Genomic DNA, 18,952 nt, shown 5'->3' with positions numbered 1-18,952 from the left:
GACTTCCTGTTTGGCGACTACGCCGCTGATTTCGTTTGGCTGTGACGGGCAAACGCTTCCGAAAATCAAAAATCCTTCTAGTAACTTTTGTGAGGCTTGGTCCAAGGATCATGCACGTCCAGTTTCGTGAAGTTCGGACCAAATTTGTGACCTGTGAAACTTTAGTTTGGCTTTCTGTTCAATCCACTATGGCGGACAAACGACATGGACTCGTGATGTCATCTTCGCGAGCAACTTACACCGGTACTGACCGGACGTTTTAAAGTTGGAACGGTGTCTCTGTCTCAAAGGGCCTAGGCGCAGGAGCTGACCAAATAGCTGGGGGGGGGGGGGGGGGTTGCCAAATGATGTAAAATTTAGGATTTTTTTTTATTTTTTTTTATCTTGTACATCCTCACATTGGAGTCTTGAGTTAATGTACAAAGTTTGGTTTCGATACGTGTCAGAGTTCCTGAGATATGGACGACTTCCTGTTTTGGCGACTACGCCACCGATTTCGTTTGGCTGTGACGGGCAAACGCTTCCGAAAATCAAAAATCCTTCTAGTAACTTTTGTGAGGCTTGGTCCAAGGATCATGTACGTCCAGTTTCGTGAAGTTTGGACCAAATTTGTGACCTGTGAAAATTTAGTTTCGCTTTCTGTTCAATCCAGTGTGGCGGACAAACGACATGGACTCGTGATGTCATCTTCGCGAGCAACTTACACCGGTACTGACCGTACGTTTTAAAGTTGGAACGGTGTCTCTGTCTCAAAGGACCTAGGCGCAGGAGCTGGCCAAAATTTTTCTCCCGGGAATAATAATAATAATAATAATAACAATAAGAAAACTTAAGAAGAACAATAAGTGTGCGCTTTCAGCAAGCACACTTAATAATAATAAGAAGAAAACTTAAGAAGAACAATAAGTGTGCGCTTTCAGCAAGCACACTTAATAATAATAAGAAGAAAACTTAAGAAGAACAATAAGTGTGCGCTTTCAGCAAGCACACTTAATAATAATAAGAAGAAAACTTAAGAAGAACAATAAGTGTGCGCTTTCAGCAAGCACACTTAATAAAATAAGAACAAATACACAAATTACAAGCAGAGATTAATACTAAATATCAAATTTACAAAGTATAACAGTAGTATTTAGGCAAAAAAAATTATAATTAAGCCTAAATGTAAATAAGACTTTGATCACAGTAAAAATTAAATATAGTTTTATCTTTGTTAAAGCTGTATTTTGTTGTTTTATTAACATTAATGACACAGACAACAGTAGGAATATTAGGTGTCAGCTGTCAATTTAAGGCTGACTGCACAGACCGAAAAAAACTGACAAACATCCAGTTTCTTTCTCAACTGTTCACTTATGACATAAACGAGAGAATAGCAAGATGGGTATTTTGACATAATTTTGTGTTTATGTGTCCGTCCAAGGGCAAGGAAACGTGCCGATTTCTCTTCTCTCTCTCTCTCTCTCTACGTTTGCACGCACAGTCCGGATTTTCGCCTCTTCTTCTGTAAATTGGCAAGTCAAAACAAGTCCAAATTAAGAACTTTCACTCTATGATGGTTAAATTTAGAAGTGAATCTGCAAATCACATGCGTGGCAAACCGTGGGGCCTGGTCCGTACGGATCACGGATCAACTGTGATCCGTTCCACCCCTAGCGTTGACTCTGTTTGCATGGATTGCCTCAGATCAAAACCATAAGAATAGTATGCGCTGTCCGTAGGCGTGTTCACATTAGCAGTAATGAGCTAACACAAGAACGACTGGATATCTTTCTCTTTTCATACAGAATACATAAACAGAATAATTGTTTTTGTTTTGTATTAAATTTAAAAGCAGGCACTTAAATGTTTCTATAGATTTATTGTTCATGTCTGTGTGACAAGTATTCACTGAGTTTTGTTAAGTTTTTGTGAAGCGCTACAGAAAAAAGTTCACAGAGACAGTTTGTTTTCTTTATTTTACAAAAGCACAATGTTATGTTTTGACTGTAAGTGGACACTAAAAGAATAAAAGAAGACCATTTTTATCTGAAAGACCATAAATGCCAGAGTACTGTAAGTAGATTTTGCTACTACGTGAAAAAGAAAAAGAAAAACAGCAGAATGCCTTTTTGGTGTCCATTTAGAAAAAATTTCCACACATCATGAGTGAATTCTCAAGTGGCAATTAAGGGTTACTTTATGTTTGAAACTCTTTCCACACTGATCACATGTGAAAGGCTTCTCTCCATTGTGAATTCTTATGTGGACTTTAAGGTTTCCTTTATCAGTGAAGCTCTTTCCACACAATATGCAGGTAAAAGGCTTCTCTCCAGTGTGAATTCTCATGTGGCCTTTAAGATGTCCCTTTTGAGTGAAACTCTTTCCACACTGTTGGCAGGTGAACGCCTTCTCCCCATTGTGAATTCTCATGTGTTTTTTAAGGTTTCCTTTATCAGTGAAGCTCTTTCCACACAATTTGCAGGGAAAAGGCTTCTCTCCAGTGTGAATTCTCATGTGGCTTTTAAGATGTTCTTTTTGAGTGAAGCTCTTTCCACACTGTTGGCAGGTGAACGCCTTCTCTCCAGTGTGAATTCTCATGTGTTTTGTAACATTTCCTTTATCAGTGAAGCTCTTTCCACACAATTTGCAGGTAAAAGGCTTCTCTCCGGTGTGAATATTCATGTGGGTTTTAAGGTGTCCTTTTTCAGCAAAGCTCTTTCCACACTGTTGGCAGGTGTGAGGCTTCTCTCCAGTGTGAATATTCATGTGGGTTTTAAGGTGTCCCTTTTCAGTAAAGCTCTTTCCACACTGTTGGCAGGTGTGAGGCTTCTCTCCAGTGTGAATTCTCATGTGGCCTTTAAGGTGATATCTATCATTGAAGCTCTTTCCACACAGTTGGCAGCTGTAAGGCTTCTCTCCAGTGTGAATGTTTACATGCCTGTTAAGGCCATTTTTTTTGGTGAAACTCTTTCCACACTGATTACATTTGTATCGCTTTGCTCCAGTATGAATTTTCATGTGGAATTTAAGGTGTCGTTTTTCGGTGAAACTCGTTTTTTGTGAGGAAATCTTTTCAGTCTGTGAGCAACTAAAAGAGTTTTCTCCATTTATGAAATCATGATGTTTCCAATACTGATCTTTCTCTTCCATTTTATTTAGTTCTTGACTCTCCACTTTCAGTGCCATCAGATCTAAAATAGACAAATACAAGTTAACCCCAGATTAATGGCACAACAACAACAACATACATCAATACATTTACACATTTAAGGCATTAAAACTAAACGCATGTATGCTAGATCCTATACCCACTAAGCTACTGAAAGAGGTGGTTCAGAAAATTCTCTAAATATTCGTAACCCTTTTCTTACTTTAGGACACATTCCAAACTCTTTTTTTTTTCAATGATGTTTGGATTCTATGTGTTCAGGAAACTGCCAAAGGTATTATGGAAGTGGTTTGGAATGTGAGTAATGCACTGGTAAAACGTTAAAGTCATTATTCTAATCATGTGCTTTAGACTATGAAGTTCTACAAGGAGAAAATCCAGTCTTCCATTTCATTTAATTCTTGACTCTCAAGAGACAAATACAAGTTAACCCCAGTTTAATGGCACCAAACAACAAACAAAGACATTGACACATATAAAGCATAAATACCAAAAACATGTATGCTAGATTTTATACCCACTAAGCTACTGTAAGGAGTTGTTACCAGTAATCTCAGAATTAATTTTTTCTCATTATTTATAACCCTTTGCTACCTTTAGGACACATTCCAAAATCTTTTTCCACTGCCAAAGGTATTTTGGAAGTGGTTTGGAATGTGAGTAATGCACTGGTAAAATGTTTAAGTCACTGTTCTAACCATGTCCTTTAGACTATGAAAATGAATTCTACAAGGAGAAAGAAGGGTGGACCAAACTGTGTGTGCCACCTTTGCTGTCAACAGCCAATCACAGCACTGGAAGTGAAAAGCACCAAACTGTAATCCTCCTCATCGGATGGGGATAAATGTACCCTTTCAAGAGACACTCCCCGTTCTGAGTCTCCAGTCATTCCATTAGGATAATAACAGAATAGGATTTGACTATGAAGAAATGTTCCCACCGGTTAATCGCTGTTTGTCAACACCAGTAATACCGGTCTCAATGCAATTTTTGCATTTCTATCCTGACAGAGAACAAGACATTAACAGATAGTCAAGTCACGTTGATTTAAATTGCGCTTTATACATATAGCTTTAAAACAGCTGTACAGTGATGAACAAGAAAATGATTAGATGATCCTAAGGTGGGATTTATATCTATGGTGGGACTCATCTCTTCACCACACCGACAACATCGTCCATCGCCATGGGAGTTTTTTGATCAACAAGTCTCAGCTGTCCCCCGTCAGCCCCTCTGTTGTTCCTCCTCCTCCTCCTCATACTGACATGGATACACCCCTGGCCTTTCGTGAGCCAGATACTCCTGGGCATGTGGATCTCATGGCTCCGCCTCCGGCCGCTGATCCTGTTGCTTCGCCTTGGCCCCTCCCTCTCTCGACTCCACCAGGGACCATTGGGCTTACGGCTCCACCTCAGTCGGACATCGCCCATCATGCGCCACGGACCTATGAACCGTCTCTCCACCCCTACGGCTCCATTACGCCTACACCTCAGCCCTCCAGTACCACCTTAGGGGGTCGGTACTGCAACTCTGTCGCAACCTCAGAAGCCTTCGGAGTCGCCCGATTCCATTGGCTCTCCATCTGCACCTGGGGCGCTACCACCATCAGTACTGTCACCATCAATCGTCACCATGAACACATCAAAGAAATCTCCGCCATGGCTTCTCCCTCCTTCTTCACCACTGTGTTTACATCCTGGCAGGACTCTGGGATTGCACCTGGCTTCCCCCACTCCCTGACTCCTCCCACCTTCTACACCACCCAGGTTTCTTCAGTTGTCACCTCATCTGGTTTTACGTCCTCCACCAGAACCTCCTATTTCCTCTGTTGGCGCGAGCTCGCGCCTTTCCGGGAGGTAGGGTACTGTCACGCAGTGATCAAGTATAATTTTAGCCTACGTGATAATCAAGCATTAATAAGCATATAAATCAAAGCTTTTTAACATTACTGAATGAGATCTCGAAACCAAGAAGAGTTAAGACAGTGCACGCTTTGGTATTGTTGATAGAAACAAACTACTCAAACTGTGTTTTGATCACTGTTCTGAATCTGATCCAGACATAGCCTTTGTTAAAAACACAATTTCCACAAAAAATGTAGATTTTTTTTAAAATGAAACTTACCCAGATTCATGTGTCGATAAAAAGAATGCATGAAGCTCAAATAAAATGTCAAAAAAAAAAAGAAAAAAAAGCAGAGGGTCCGTATATTATTTTGACATATATTCAGATATTCATTCATCAAAATGTTCTGAGGGCCATAAAGGTTTTGTGAAACTCATCAAAGACGCTGGCGGGAAAAGATTTAAGGGGGACCTAAAGCGCACTGCTTGAAATGAAAGGAACGGAATGTGGAAATTCACATGCTTCAGTAATATATTTATGTTATTTGCATCACATTTTTTAAGCATTTTGAATTAATCGCATGCATTAATGTTGGCAGCCCTAATATATACAAAGTTTTTCATGTATGTTAAATGTGCAGCAGCATGTCTGTGAATGTACTGGCAGTAGCCAAGTCTCTGTACCTGCTCTGCAGAAGCAGCAGCATAGATCTATTCCACCAAGACCAAATACATTAAAATTGCCATATTCATTACCATGCAAATGTCTCCAAGAATTGACATAACACACACATATTATATATATATACACCATAGACTGTAAAAAAATATGGACGTAGTGTCCGTGATGTCACCCGTAGGTGACTATATATATTATCCCTTCGTTAATAATTCGTTACACAGAACTTTATTATATTAAAATATTAATCAAAAATGATTCACACCTTCACAAAATCCAAACATTCAGTGTAAGATTAAAAAAATGACATAACATTATTTACAGTAAGTTTATTTGATTCACAGCTTATTTAGAGTTTTGACCTCGACAACCCAACTGCATTTACCGCAAACAGTCTAAACTAAAAGATTATTTTGGTAATTGTTCTACACATTGTCATATAGCCTCGATAACCTGAAAATACAGTAGTTTATTAAGGTTAAATCTTGCTAACCATTCTTACTAAAAAAAATGGGGTAAGCACACTTACACTCATTTTAAGAGGTGTTAACAGCTGTATTTTTATTGTTACTTCACACAGTGCAGCAAACTAATGTTAACAAATACAACTTTTGATTTACATAATGTAGGCTAGCCTAGAAAAGGGTGAAATTAACATTAATTAAGATTAATAAATGCTGTAGAAGTGCAGTTTATTAATAGTTAATGTTAACTAATGTAGTTAACTAGAGTTTATTAAATGGAACCTTATTGTAAAGTGTTACCGATTTGTTACACCGATTCAGTGTTGGACAGATCAGTTGTTTTAACCATTCATTAAATGGAATCGGTTCAAAGGAGTCATTAGTTCACGAATCGGACGTGTCATTAGCGGACTTGTACGCGTTATGCGATTAACCCGGCAGTTTTAGGACATCGCACAAGATTTGTCAACACAGAAAACATTTCATCATTGGATAGGTTTTGTTTTGTTTATTGAAAGTGTTTTTTATGTCAGCTGAATGGGTGGAACGCTTTTCAGAGAAGATAAGGCAACGTGAAAAAGTGTTTTTTTTTTTTTTTTAGCACAATTCACACCCGGCGGTAATTCAGGATAAAAATATCCAAATGCTCCACATGAAACTTCGGTGTTCCGATCTTTTACCATCGTGTCAATTCTCAATTGATTTTGATTAATATGCGCGAGGGAGCGAGAGAGAGAGTGACAATCTACTGAGAAAAAAAACTCATGCACACTTCACTTCACAATTCACTTATTAGAGTCCCTTACTAAACTCTGTACCTCAGGGCTTTAAGTCCACAACTGTGCTCATTTGGAGAAAAACGTATGGATTCTCATGTTAATATCACATTTTTCTAGAAAGGAGTTTTTTTTTTATTTCTATTTTTACCCAAATTGGGGTGTTGTGAGCATTATGTAGCGCAGAACACACAAGTAATGGGTTTCATTCATAAACAAAGCTAGAGGGCGCCCTTGTGCAGAAAGTCCACAAGTGAGACTCATAGAAGTCATACAACTTGTGACATCTCAGGAAGTCTCTTATATGGACAAAGGCATCCAGCTTTCACAGCAGCTGAATAAAAAGCAGATAGAAACATTTTGACTGAATAGAGATGACAGTAAACACACGAATGAGACAATACAACCATATTGTCACTAACCCATCTAATATTGATCACTCACATTTCACAGCTTGCAAATTAAAGTTTTTGTCAGATACTGATGCATAATTGATAGGAATGGTTTTCACTGTTTTCAATTCAGAAGTAGCTATTGTATGAAATAAATGAAAAAAAAATCACATTGATTTTGATCCTAAAGTTTGGATACTGGGTGATGTCAGCTTTTGATATATTTTCTAATTAATCGCGCTTTAGACTATGATTAAATCGCAATTAAAAACATAGTTTATTTTTTTATATTGTAATAATTTCACAGTTACTCTCCAAATTAATGTAGAAACAACTTAAAAATAGTATATTTTAAATATTTGTTTAATGGTACCTTTTTATGAATGAAGGCCAGCATCTCTGATACTAATACTCATACTGATGTTTCTATGTAATAGATTTTTTTTTTAAACATTAAATGACAGACATTCAACATTACAGTATAATTGAAAGTTATCAACTTCATTTATTAGGCTTTGAAAAAATAACTAATTTTTATTTAATTTAAAGAGGCTACATGCAACTTTTTCCCCAAAATAAACGTAACAATAGCCTTTTTATTTGACCATTTATGACTCAAACATCTCCTGATGAGCATACTGACACCTTGTCAGCTCACAGTGGGTGCACCTATAAGCCTGTATCCTATTTTTCCTATTTTCTGTCGGGTTGGATTTTTCGCGCGCTGTCTCCGGATGTGACGTCAAGCGCGTTCATGTTAAAGGTTTCAGATCACTCTGCCACCACCGCTAGTCAGCAAACAAACTTAGTTTCTCAAACAATATATGTATTTGACTGTTCTTACCTCTGTAAACATAATGTTGACTTCTTTGCAGCGGATGACTTGTGAAGTGTGCACGTACGAGCGCGCACTGCGAGAGCGAGCAGAAAGGAAGAGCAGTTCCGTTTTCTGGCCACAGGTGTCAGTCGCGAGTTTAAATTTCAGAAAATTGCATGTAGCCTCTTTAACTAAAAACAACCTAAACATAAACCCATTATAATAAATGTCACATTTACCTGTGGCCTTCCTACCTGTCTAACAGGAAGGAACTATACAGAAATTGAATAAAGTTATCAAACACTTTACAGTCTTCACTGCATAAATTATAAATGAAATATAGATTAATCCTTATTAAAGTTAAAATTTTCTCTGTTACCTTTGTTCTTTGATTAACATTAATGACATCACAAAAACTGGTATATTAGGCTGCTGTTACTTTAAGAGCTGCCGCTGCCGTACATGACGCAGATCTGAGGCGCATCTCATTTTGTCACACCCATCTAAGTTCATTTAAGAATTTTTTTGAACTCATTTAAGACGGCTCTTCAAGAGGATACTCGACAAAAGGGCATTTTGGCATAATTCTGTGTGTTATTGTTTGTTCAAACTCGAAAGAGAACTCGATACAAGGGATGCACCGATTGAGCGGTCATAAATCGGAAACCGGTTGGTTTTTGCTTCTAACGCGCAATCGTTTTTTTAATATTTTTTTTTATACCGGAAGTGCGGCCTCATGCACAGACTACTTTGGAATCCTTCGCGATCTGCCGCACAAGCCCTGAAACGTGAATCCAAAGAGTATCGATCGATTTTTCAAAGATTTCTGTCATTTACTGTAGTTTTTAAATCACACTGATGTAATTTTGTTTTTAGTTAGTTATTTGATGCGGTGGTGTGACGTCTTGATTGACAGCTGTGATTGACAGATTCTCTGAGCGAAGTAGTCACTGAAGCACCAACAGATTTCTTTTCAGGATCTTCGGAGGACTGAGGAGATTGGAGCTTTAAATTTAATATCTAAATTTCTATAATTAATTTAAAAAAGTGCAGGAGCATGTGCTTGCGATTGATTCTGCGAGAGTGAGGGCGGGGCGTTGATTTCGTGGCTTTACTTCCTGCTCACTACTGCGCAGACTCAGTCTATGAGTACATGTACATATACAGTCTATGGTGTGCAGCCATTAGTGCAGTAGCCGCTTTCCTGCGCTCGCTGAAGTTGCGCGAGAATACCTGTGCGCGCCCTGCACTAGCGTAGACAGTGAACGTTTGTGTGTTCAGCTCAGCTTCTCACGTGTTGATCAGAAACGAAACAGACTAACATGTGACCAAGTAATAAAAACATAACATTCCAATGAATCAAGAGTGGATGACAGATAAATCATTATAATGTGTTGAGTTTAATAAATACCACAGAACTCTCATCACGGTAAAACGCAATGAACGTGCGTCACTTTTTTACTTTCGTTTTCAACAACGTAATTCACTTCAGGGAAACCAATCAAAGAAAACATATCAGGGCTCGACATTAACGCTTGTCCGGGACACACGTTTTTTTTTTTTTTTAAGGGACAAGTGAGAGAGAATTGTACTTGCCGAACGGGACAAATGCCCTGATTAAAATGCCAATATCAAAAAATAAAAAATAAAAATAACAAGGGAATCACAGAAAACGCGAGGATGACTCTGATTTTATTTAATTTAATGTAAGTGGTGATTGATAGCCTACAGTTGATAATAATATAAATGTCTTACCGTGTTTCCCAACGTTTTGATTGTTAACAGCCTAGTGTCTTATTCTAATTGAATGTATTGATCAAATTGAAGAATTTGAAATGAAAGATGGAGCATACATTTAATAAAATTAGGGAAAAAAATGCCCTTTATAAAGGTAACAAAAATGTATTCTGATAAGAGTGTTTTCCAACAGTGATGTACTGAAACATTGACAATTTAAGTTTGAAGGGAGTAAAGCCTCTGTTGAGGCTATTAAGGAAATGTAATTTTGCCAAAAGAAGAACTTTTATTTAAAATAAATGTTCATTTTAAACCAGCCTATTTCAGAGTGATATGTTGCCATATTATCATGCTTAACACTGATCATTTGAGAGGTATCAAGGTCCACCCACAAAAATACTGTGGGAAACATAGTAGGCTATACGATGGTCTATGAAAAATACTAATTTAATTATCTTACTATTAAAACACATGATCAAGAATTGACCACCTCTGCCTCGCTTAGAGCTAGGAAAAACCCTGTTATTTGATTTAACATTTTAGAATAATTATTATTTTTTGGTTTTGTTTAGTTTCACTGGTAAATACTTTTTTTCTTTACAATGAATTTAAAAACAAAAACAAATGCCGAATGCTGATTAAATAGCCAAACATCTTTGTTTGGATTGATGAATGTGTGTTGATTGTGTAGTGAACTGTGCAGTTGTTGCCGTTAATTTCAGATGGTTTTAACAGACAAAAGCCAGTTTGGCCTGTTAAATACCAAGTTAACATCTTGTTTATGTATACTTATATTCTTTCTTGTTTGTTGAAAAACAACAACACAGAAATCGGTATCGGCCAGTATGCTTGTAAAAACACGAATCGGCCATGAAAAATCATGATCGGTGCATTACTACTCGATACTGGCATATTAATTTGTGTATTATTCTTAATCCCACCCTCTTGTTATTGTTTTACTTTAACCTCTTTTTCCTGCACTCTAGACAATGCAATGCTCTGGTTTCAATATTTTATATAAAGGGAATGTGCTGACGCTCCTAGTGCATTTACATATTTCACACTTGTATGTATATTCCCAATAAATATATCTTAACATAAAAATTAAGTAGATATTGTGTTGAATGTTACTCAAAATAATATATGTTTAGGCTACCTCTGTATTATTTTGCCTAATTTTATGTGTGACGTCGAAATGTCCAACAACGAATGTCCAACATGGAAGTCGGATCTTCTCAGGTTGAAATAGCATTAGTATTTGTCTGGTCATGTGATCTCAATATGTGGTGACCCACTCAGTGTCAAATAAAACCACTTTAATTAGGACACTCTTCAAAAATATATCACTCATTTCTGTAGAACTGGACTTTTTAATAAGGATCAAATGACTGAGTTCAGCTTTGAGAATGAAACTGACCTGTTTGTTCCTCAGTTTCTTGTTTCACACAGAATGTGTCTTCAATCTTGAAGTCTTCACTCTCCTCTTTAATAAACGGCATCTTTATAATAGTTAGGTGGATCTCAGTCGCTTCACCAGGAGTTTTTCTGTGTGTTTGGACAGTCTGTCCTGTTTAATATGAGAAACAATTAACAGAAAGAAAAATAATTGCAAACTAAATCTCTGAGTGCGTCTCAATCAGATCTAGTTCAGTAGTTCAGTTCACTGGTAAGAGAGTCAGTCAGAGAGAGAGTTAATGGACTTAAATGACCTGATTAGAAGAAGAAGAAGAAAAAGAAGAAGAAAAAACACTCCAAACTAGCACTAAAAAAATAATAACAAAAAATACATAGTTGTTTTATATTTAGACAATATAATTTTTAAAATATTTATTTCTTTGTAGATTACATTTAATAGATTAAAACATTTGCAGCTGGTTAGTAAAATTTGTCATTACTTGTTTGTTGTTCTCGTTGTATTTACACTGTTTGACCAGCAGGAGTCGTCCGTGTTTGAGGTGATTCGAGCGAGTCGACACAGTGAATCATTCTGTGTAGCTTTGATTGATTCAGTTGACCCTTGAGTTTCAAAAGCTCCGTTTCTCTCATCACTACTTGCAAGTAGCGGGATTCATGTTTATAATAAATTAATTCACGATGTAGGGAGCGAAATGAGACACACCTTTTCTGCTACTCATGTATGGATTTGCTTTAATTGCACAAAAAAACGTTCAATAATGTTAGATAACTCATTATAATGTTACATTCAATATGAATTACCTTATTTTACATAACCTGTAAAAGATATTAAATTGATTCAACAGTTTGCATTCATTTTAACACTCTAAAATGCTTTAAACAAACCTTTCTTCAGCCGAATCACAGCATATGCAGGAGCGCGGCGCAGCCTTATGACGTCACATCTCCTCTCCAAAATAAAAGTCCTGAAAACAAAAGCGGCGTTGGTAAAATACACATTTAAATTAATCTTAATCACTAATAACTACCACTTAAAAAGTCTAAACTACATAGAATATGTGAGATTCTGTAAATGCCACTGTAACACTAATGTTTGTGTGCAGAAGTGGGCAACTGTTTTCAATAACAAACCAATTATTTCTTGATGCATTTTTTTGTTTATGTGGAAAGATTGACAAACCGTTATTGTTTTTGATAAAACTCTAATAAAAATAAAAAAAACTTCTGGGCCACGGACTAACAACATTGACAACTAACAACCATTGGGTAACATTTTGCAATATGTTATCAATTGTGCAAAATTAATGCAAATGTGATAAATTAATTGATAAAAATTATTTATTTTTAATTAAATTGATTGTGTGTGCCCTGGATGAGTGTGGTGGAAATCTCTCACTGTTTTAAACACATGAACAACATTTATATTATTATAATATTATTATATTATTTTTTGATAACACTTTACAATAAGGTTTTATTTGTTACATTAGTTAACTACTTTAGTTAACATGAACTAAGAATGAACAATAATCTTAGTTAATATTAATTTCAACATTCTTAGAATCAAATGTTGTATTTTTTAACATTAATGCACTGTGAACTAACATGAACAAACAATGAACAGCTGTATTGTTAATAAACAACATTAACAAAGATTAATAAATACTGTACAGGCTCTGCACCTCCTCACAACTCCAAGTTTGTCTGCGAGCTGACATGAGGCTCAGGTGCTAAAGTGTAAACTGTCAACAAACATCCCATAATGCACAGCGCAGCTTACTATGGCAGCTGGTTTAGTCCAAAAATGCACAGTTCTTTAGGCCGTTGGGTCTGTTCGACCACTTCTTCAAGGAGGTCTCGGTATGCTTGTTTGGTCCTTTTGGTTTGATTCTGCTTGCCTGCATACAATGGCTGTTGTGTTATATAAGGTAGTATTCCCAGTTATGGCTGACATAGTTTCTGCAGCCTAACGAAGAAGAGTGTGTTGTCGCTCTCCCATCAATTCCTGGGGGTGGTTTGGGACTCGATTACGATGCGGGCACAAATGTCTCCTGCACGTATCGAGTCCACCCTGGCCATGGTGACCAGGATAAAGCTAGGCTGTGCCATTACTGTAAAACAGTTTCAGAGGCTGTTAGGGCTAGGGATGTCCCGATACCACTTTTTCACTTCCGATACCGATACCGATGGCGCAGCTTTGGCTATTTGCCGATACCGATATCAATCCGATATTTTTATTTTATTCTTGAACTAATACTAATAATAATAATAATAAAACATATGGAAGCACTTTGCTCAATTAGCCACCTAAAAACATCTCACTCAAATGGAGAACAAATACTTCTCCAGTATATAGTCCACAACAACAGTTGATTATGAAAGACTGCCACCCTTTATTCAAACACTACAAAAAAATACAAAAATACAAAAAATACAGGTACTCTCTCTCTCACACACACACCAAATTCCATACAGGGGTATGAGGGTTTCTCTCTCTCTCTCTCTCTCTCTCTCTCTCTCACATTTATTTTATGTTATTAAAGTCTTTCAATGTTCGCCGGTTCCCGCCCCCTTCTTCCCATAACAACGAACTGCATTACACTGGTGCAGAAACCCGGGAAAGAAGGAGTCGGGAACCGGCGAACATTTAACGAAAGTAAAAGACAGCAGCCCCTCACGGACAACTGCTGTCACATAATAAAACATAAAAAAACACAACATAACTCCAGGCCTGTCCTCTCTCGCTCTTCACTGTCGTCGCTACTCCTTTATGCTTCTGCTCCTCCATGAGAGATACGAGACCGGTGCATTGCGCAGGTGTCGCTCATCAGTAATCACGCTCGTCCTGCTCGCCACACTAATATTCAAGCATTTAGGCGATGGTTTAAGCTAGATTTCCCCATGGTTTGTGTTGGATAGGTATCGGATCATATTTTTTTCTCCCTGGCCTATCAGGTGCGCAGTCTGCCTTCACCTTTGACATAAAATAAATCAACAACAAAACGAAAGTAAAAGACAGCAGCCCCTCACGGACGACTGCTGTCACACTATAACGCATTATAGTCCTTCACGTCTATTGCGATCTCAAAATTCCGGCCAGTTGATAGCACCAAATTTAGCATTTAGCACCAAAACTTTGGAACAATCTTCCTAACATTGTCCGGGGAGCAGACACACTCTGTCAGTTCAAAGCTAGACTAAAAACACATCTCTTTGACCTAGCATACACATAACACATTATAGACTTCTATAATTCCATATTAGGCTGCATAGATTAGGTCAGCTGGAACCGGGAACACTTCCCATAAATCCTGATGTACTCGTTACATCATAAGAAGAATGGCGTCTACGCTAATATTAGTGTCTTTGTTTATACCGAGGTTTACCGCAGTCCGCCGGATCCAGGCTGTATCCAGATCCGATGAAGGACCTGCGCCTGGACGCGACGACAACGCAGTCCTGAAGTGTCAACCAGTCTCTGAACTGAAGTGAGGTGGACCCCGGCCGTATCCAGATCAGATGTTGGATCTGCACCTGGACCCAACCATGACGCATCCTTAAGTGCCAGCCTCATCAGCCCTGTGAAGGCCTCATCGACACGACCAATGTGACTTCTGACCTGTAATGCTGCCTGGATCATAATCATACACTGTTCGCTCGTTGCCAAAGGAGAACTGAGCGACTGAGCCTGGTTTCTCCCAAGGTTTTTTTTCTCCATTCTGTCACCTGATGGAGTTTTGGTTCCTTGCCACTGTTGCCTTGGCTTTTGGCTTGCTTAGTTGGGGACATTTAATATTCAACAATATTATTGATCTGACTTATTTAGGGTGGACGATGATGCAATTTTCTTCTAGAAACAAACTTTGTTGTATTATTTTCATGTCATCAATGTGAAGCTGCTTTGATACAATCTGTATTGTAAAAAGCGCTATATAAATAAAGGTGACTTGACTTGACCTTTGGCACCTTTGCCACACCTATCCAAGAGGTCTGTGATGTGGCTGGCTAGGCCACTGCACACATTCACAAGATTTTACAGTCTGGACCTCCCCTTCTACGTCGGGTGCACAAGTGCTCTCATCTTAAGTTGTGCCTGAGACAGTTTCAGACTAGGGCAGGCAGGGATCATTGTGGCATAGAGGGTATTTGTTTCCCAAAGTGTCGTCATCGAGACAGAGTTCCCTCGAAAGGGAAGGTCTCGTATTAAGACTAACCCTTGATCTCTGAGAAGGGAACGAGACACTGCGTTTGCTCAGACACTGAGCAAAACAAACGTCATACTGCACAGTCCTGGTGGCAAGCTGGAGTGTATGGGCCAACTGAGAACAAAAGTAAGAGTGAAAAAAAAATGTATCTGATGAATGCTATTGTGGTGAGAGGAGCTAATGTTGGAAATCTTCTGGGACGCAATACTGCAATTCAAATGGGGCTAATAAAAAGAATAGATGAAATAAGAGAGAGTTTGTTTAGGTCTTTGGGACTGATGCATTGCAAACCAGTTAAAATAATGCTCAAAAGTTCAGCTGAGCCATACAGTGTTCATGTAGCTCGTAGAGTACCAATCCCAATGCCCCAAATCAAACAACAACTGGATAGAATGGAGCAGCTGGGCTTGATTGAAGAGGTTTCCGAGCCCACCCCATGGTGTGCCCCAATGGTACCAGTCACCAAAAGGAATGGAGACATTAGGATATGCGTCAACCTCAAACTACTGAATGAAGCCGTCATTCGCGAAAAGTATGTTCTGCCAACCTTGGATGACATCACTTCTAAACTGGAAAGTTTTTTTCCAGTCTGGACGCGGCCAGTGGTTTCTGGCAGATTCTGCTAGATGACGCCAGCAAGAGGTTGACTACTTTCATTACCCCCTTTAAGAGGTACTGCTTTTGTCGTTTGCCGTTCGGCATAACTAGTGCTCCAGAGATATTCAGAATCACATGATTGAGCTACTTCGAAATGTCAAGGGAGTATGCTGCTACATGGATGACATCTTGGTATATTGGTCATGCGCATAAAGAACATGACTATAGACTTGATGAAGTACTGAAGGCCATTCATGCCTCAGGGCTGAAGCTAAAGAAGGAAAAATGCATCTTTGGTCAAAAGGAACTGGGTTTTGTGGGACATAGTCTCTGTCAAGAGGGCATCAGGCCCAACCCGGACAAGGACTGGGCTATTCGGGACCTCAACATTTGACAGAGTTAAAGCGGATGCTGGGTATGATTAATTACCTTTGCTGTTACCTGCCACACAGCGCTACTGTGCTACAGCCATTGAATGACCTACTAAGAGCCAATGCAGTGTGGAGATGGGATAAGAGTCAAGAGGAGGCGTTAGCAAAAGTGAAAGAAATGTTGGTTGTGGCCCCAGTGCTGGCATATTACAACGTGAACAAGCCAACAGTTGTGACTGCCAATGCTAGCAGTTCTGGAATAGGGGGCGCACTGCTTCAAGAGCATGATGGGAAGATGCTTCCAGTGGCCTTTTGCTCCCGTACTCTCACAGCTGTGGAGAAGCGCTACGCCCAAATCAAAAAGGAGTGTTTGGCTTCGGTTTGGACATGTGAAAAGCTGTCACGATATCTCTGTGGTTTGGCTTCCTTCAAAGTACTCACTGATGACAAACCTCTAGTTCCATTGATGAACCAGAAAAAACATGACGAGGTCCCCATTCGCTGTCAGCGACTCCTAATTAGGATGATGCGCTTCAACCCAGTGCCAGTGTATACCCCGGGAAAGTCTCTGCTTTTAGCAGACACGCTGTCCAGACAACCCTGGCCAACTCAGAACCCTCAGACCTCGAAGAGGAAGTCGAGGCCTACATAGCTGGAGTTGAGAAGCACTTGCCAGCTTCTTCTCAGAAGCTACAGCAGATAGCTGATGCTACGAAAGCAGATGAGGAGCTGCAAAGTGTGCTTAAATATGTTCGGCAAGGGTGGCCTAAACATGTAAAAGTGGTGCCTGTCGATTTGCGAGTCTACCTTAGCCAACAGGGTTTTTTGAGCGAGTCGACAGGGCTTCTCTTGCACGGGTCAAGAATCATGATCCCAATAAAAATGAGAGATGAAGTACTCGCTCGCATTCATGAAGGCCACTAAGGACTTTGCAAGTGTTGTGAGCGGGCTCGTCTGTCAGCATGGTGGCTGGGCATTAGCACTGATCTAAAATGCAATGTGAGTCAATGTCAGTTGTGTCAGATTAATAGGCCAACTCAACGAAAGGAGTCATTGCTGGTGACAAAGTTACCCCCAGGTCCATGAAGATACCTTGGAGAGAGGGCTGTTCAGACAGCAAAGAAGATTCTGAAGCAGGATGACCCTTTCTTGGCCCTTCTCGCATATAGGGCAACTCCAATAGCAGCTACAGGGTGCAGTCCATCGTAACTTCTCATGGGTAGGCACCTCAGTACTACAGTTCCAGTGACAGCAAGTAGCTTGACCCCAGAATGGCCTGACTTGCAAAGAGTGAAAGCTAAGGATCACAGAGTGAAGGAATCTTACAGATACTTCTTTAATCGATGACTTGGTGCTAGATCCTTTTCGCCACTACGTCCTGGGGACTCTGTGCGCCTAAAGTTGGATGGTGAAAAGGAGTGGACAACAAAAGGGATTGTAAGTCATCAAGCTGAACAGCCGAGGTCATACTATGTGTCAACTGACCATGGAGAACTTTGCAGGAATCGCAAACATCTCCAAGCCATTCCAGGGAGTACAGCTACTCAACATGAACAAGATCTACCGACTGTACAACGGATGCTGAGGAAGGTAACCTGCCCGTGGTTCCAAGTGAGCAATTATCCAAGGCAAATCAGGGAACATCTGTTCCTTCCTTAGAACCTTCTGCTGCTATGCCCCGTACTCCACAACACATTATGTCGCCCTAGATGACACGCTGTGGGTGTGTGATAAGAAAGCCTTAGCATTACCAGTCATAATACAGAATCAAAGTACAGAAAGTGTTTGATGAGTGCATCACAGAGACTTTATATGTGGAAAATATTGTTTGCATAATTTTTTTTAAGTTTATGATGTTCACAGCAGTGTGCCTGAACTTGTGTTTTAATTTTGCTTTTGTTAAAAACAATAGTATTTGAGTTAGTAACAAGTTTTCTCATTGGTCATTATGTATGTGCATGTACGTTCAAGGAAGTGTTCAGTAAAAACAGTCGAAACATGCAAGGTCTAGTGTGGTTTCTGCATGAAACCAAAGTACAGTATTCAATACATTTTGAGAACTCTAGTGTGTTTTTGTTTTATTTCTTATAGCCTATGTGCATTTGTATATCTGGGCCACATATCCATAGGCCAGGACACACCTGTAAAAGAGATTTTTAATCTCATTGAGGTCTTCTAATAAAATTAAGGCTAAATAAAATTAAATATGCGTTGACAATTTTTATGGATCACCTCACATCATTGCCATATGAATAGCGTGCGCTGTCCGAAGGTGTTCACATTAGCAGTAATGAGCTAACACAAGAATGACTGGAAATCTCTCTTTTTTAATACAGATTGCATAAAAAGAGAATAATTGTTTTCAATTGAATTAGATAATTCTAAAGTAGACGTGAATATTTCTATATATATATTGTTCATGTCTGTGTGACAAGTATTCGCTGAGTTTTGTTTAGTTTTTGTGACACGCACCAGAAAAAAAGTTCACAGAGACAGCAGAAAG

At 39.0% G+C, this 18,952-nt stretch overlaps 1 protein-coding gene across 1 annotated transcript; it reads right to left on the bottom strand.

Moving 5' to 3' along the window:
* Positions 1-1,849: 1,849 nt before the first annotated feature.
* Positions 1,850-12,235, bottom strand: LOC307157285 (uncharacterized protein). The gene is made up of 3 exons (XM_079869165.1): positions 12,162-12,235; positions 11,278-11,427; positions 1,850-3,173 (listed from the first exon to the last, which is right to left on the bottom strand). Exons 2-3 carry the CDS (start codon positions 11,357-11,359, stop codon positions 2,143-2,145), a joined length of 1,113 nt encoding a protein of 370 aa, XP_079725291.1. The 5' UTR covers positions 11,360-11,427; positions 12,162-12,235; the 3' UTR covers positions 1,850-2,142.
* Positions 12,236-18,952: the final 6,717 nt, after the last annotated feature.

The sequence above is a fragment of the Squalius cephalus genome (assembly GCF_949319135.1).
Source record: "Squalius cephalus genome assembly, chromosome: 4".
NCBI classification, from domain to species: domain Eukaryota; kingdom Metazoa; phylum Chordata; class Actinopteri; order Cypriniformes; family Leuciscidae; genus Squalius; species Squalius cephalus.
The sequence above is the reverse complement of the archived record's forward strand: the minus strand, read 5'-3'. Positions and strand labels throughout refer to the sequence as shown.

Coding starts and splice junctions, on each gene's coding strand:
- LOC307157285 (XM_079869165.1), bottom strand. CDS start 11,359: ATGCCGTTTATTAAAGAGGAGAGTGAAGACTTCAAGATTGAAGACACA. Junction 3,174..11,277: donor AGAAACTGAGGAACAAACAG/GTCAGTTTCATT, acceptor TGTCTATTTTAG/ATCTGATGGCACTGAAAGTG.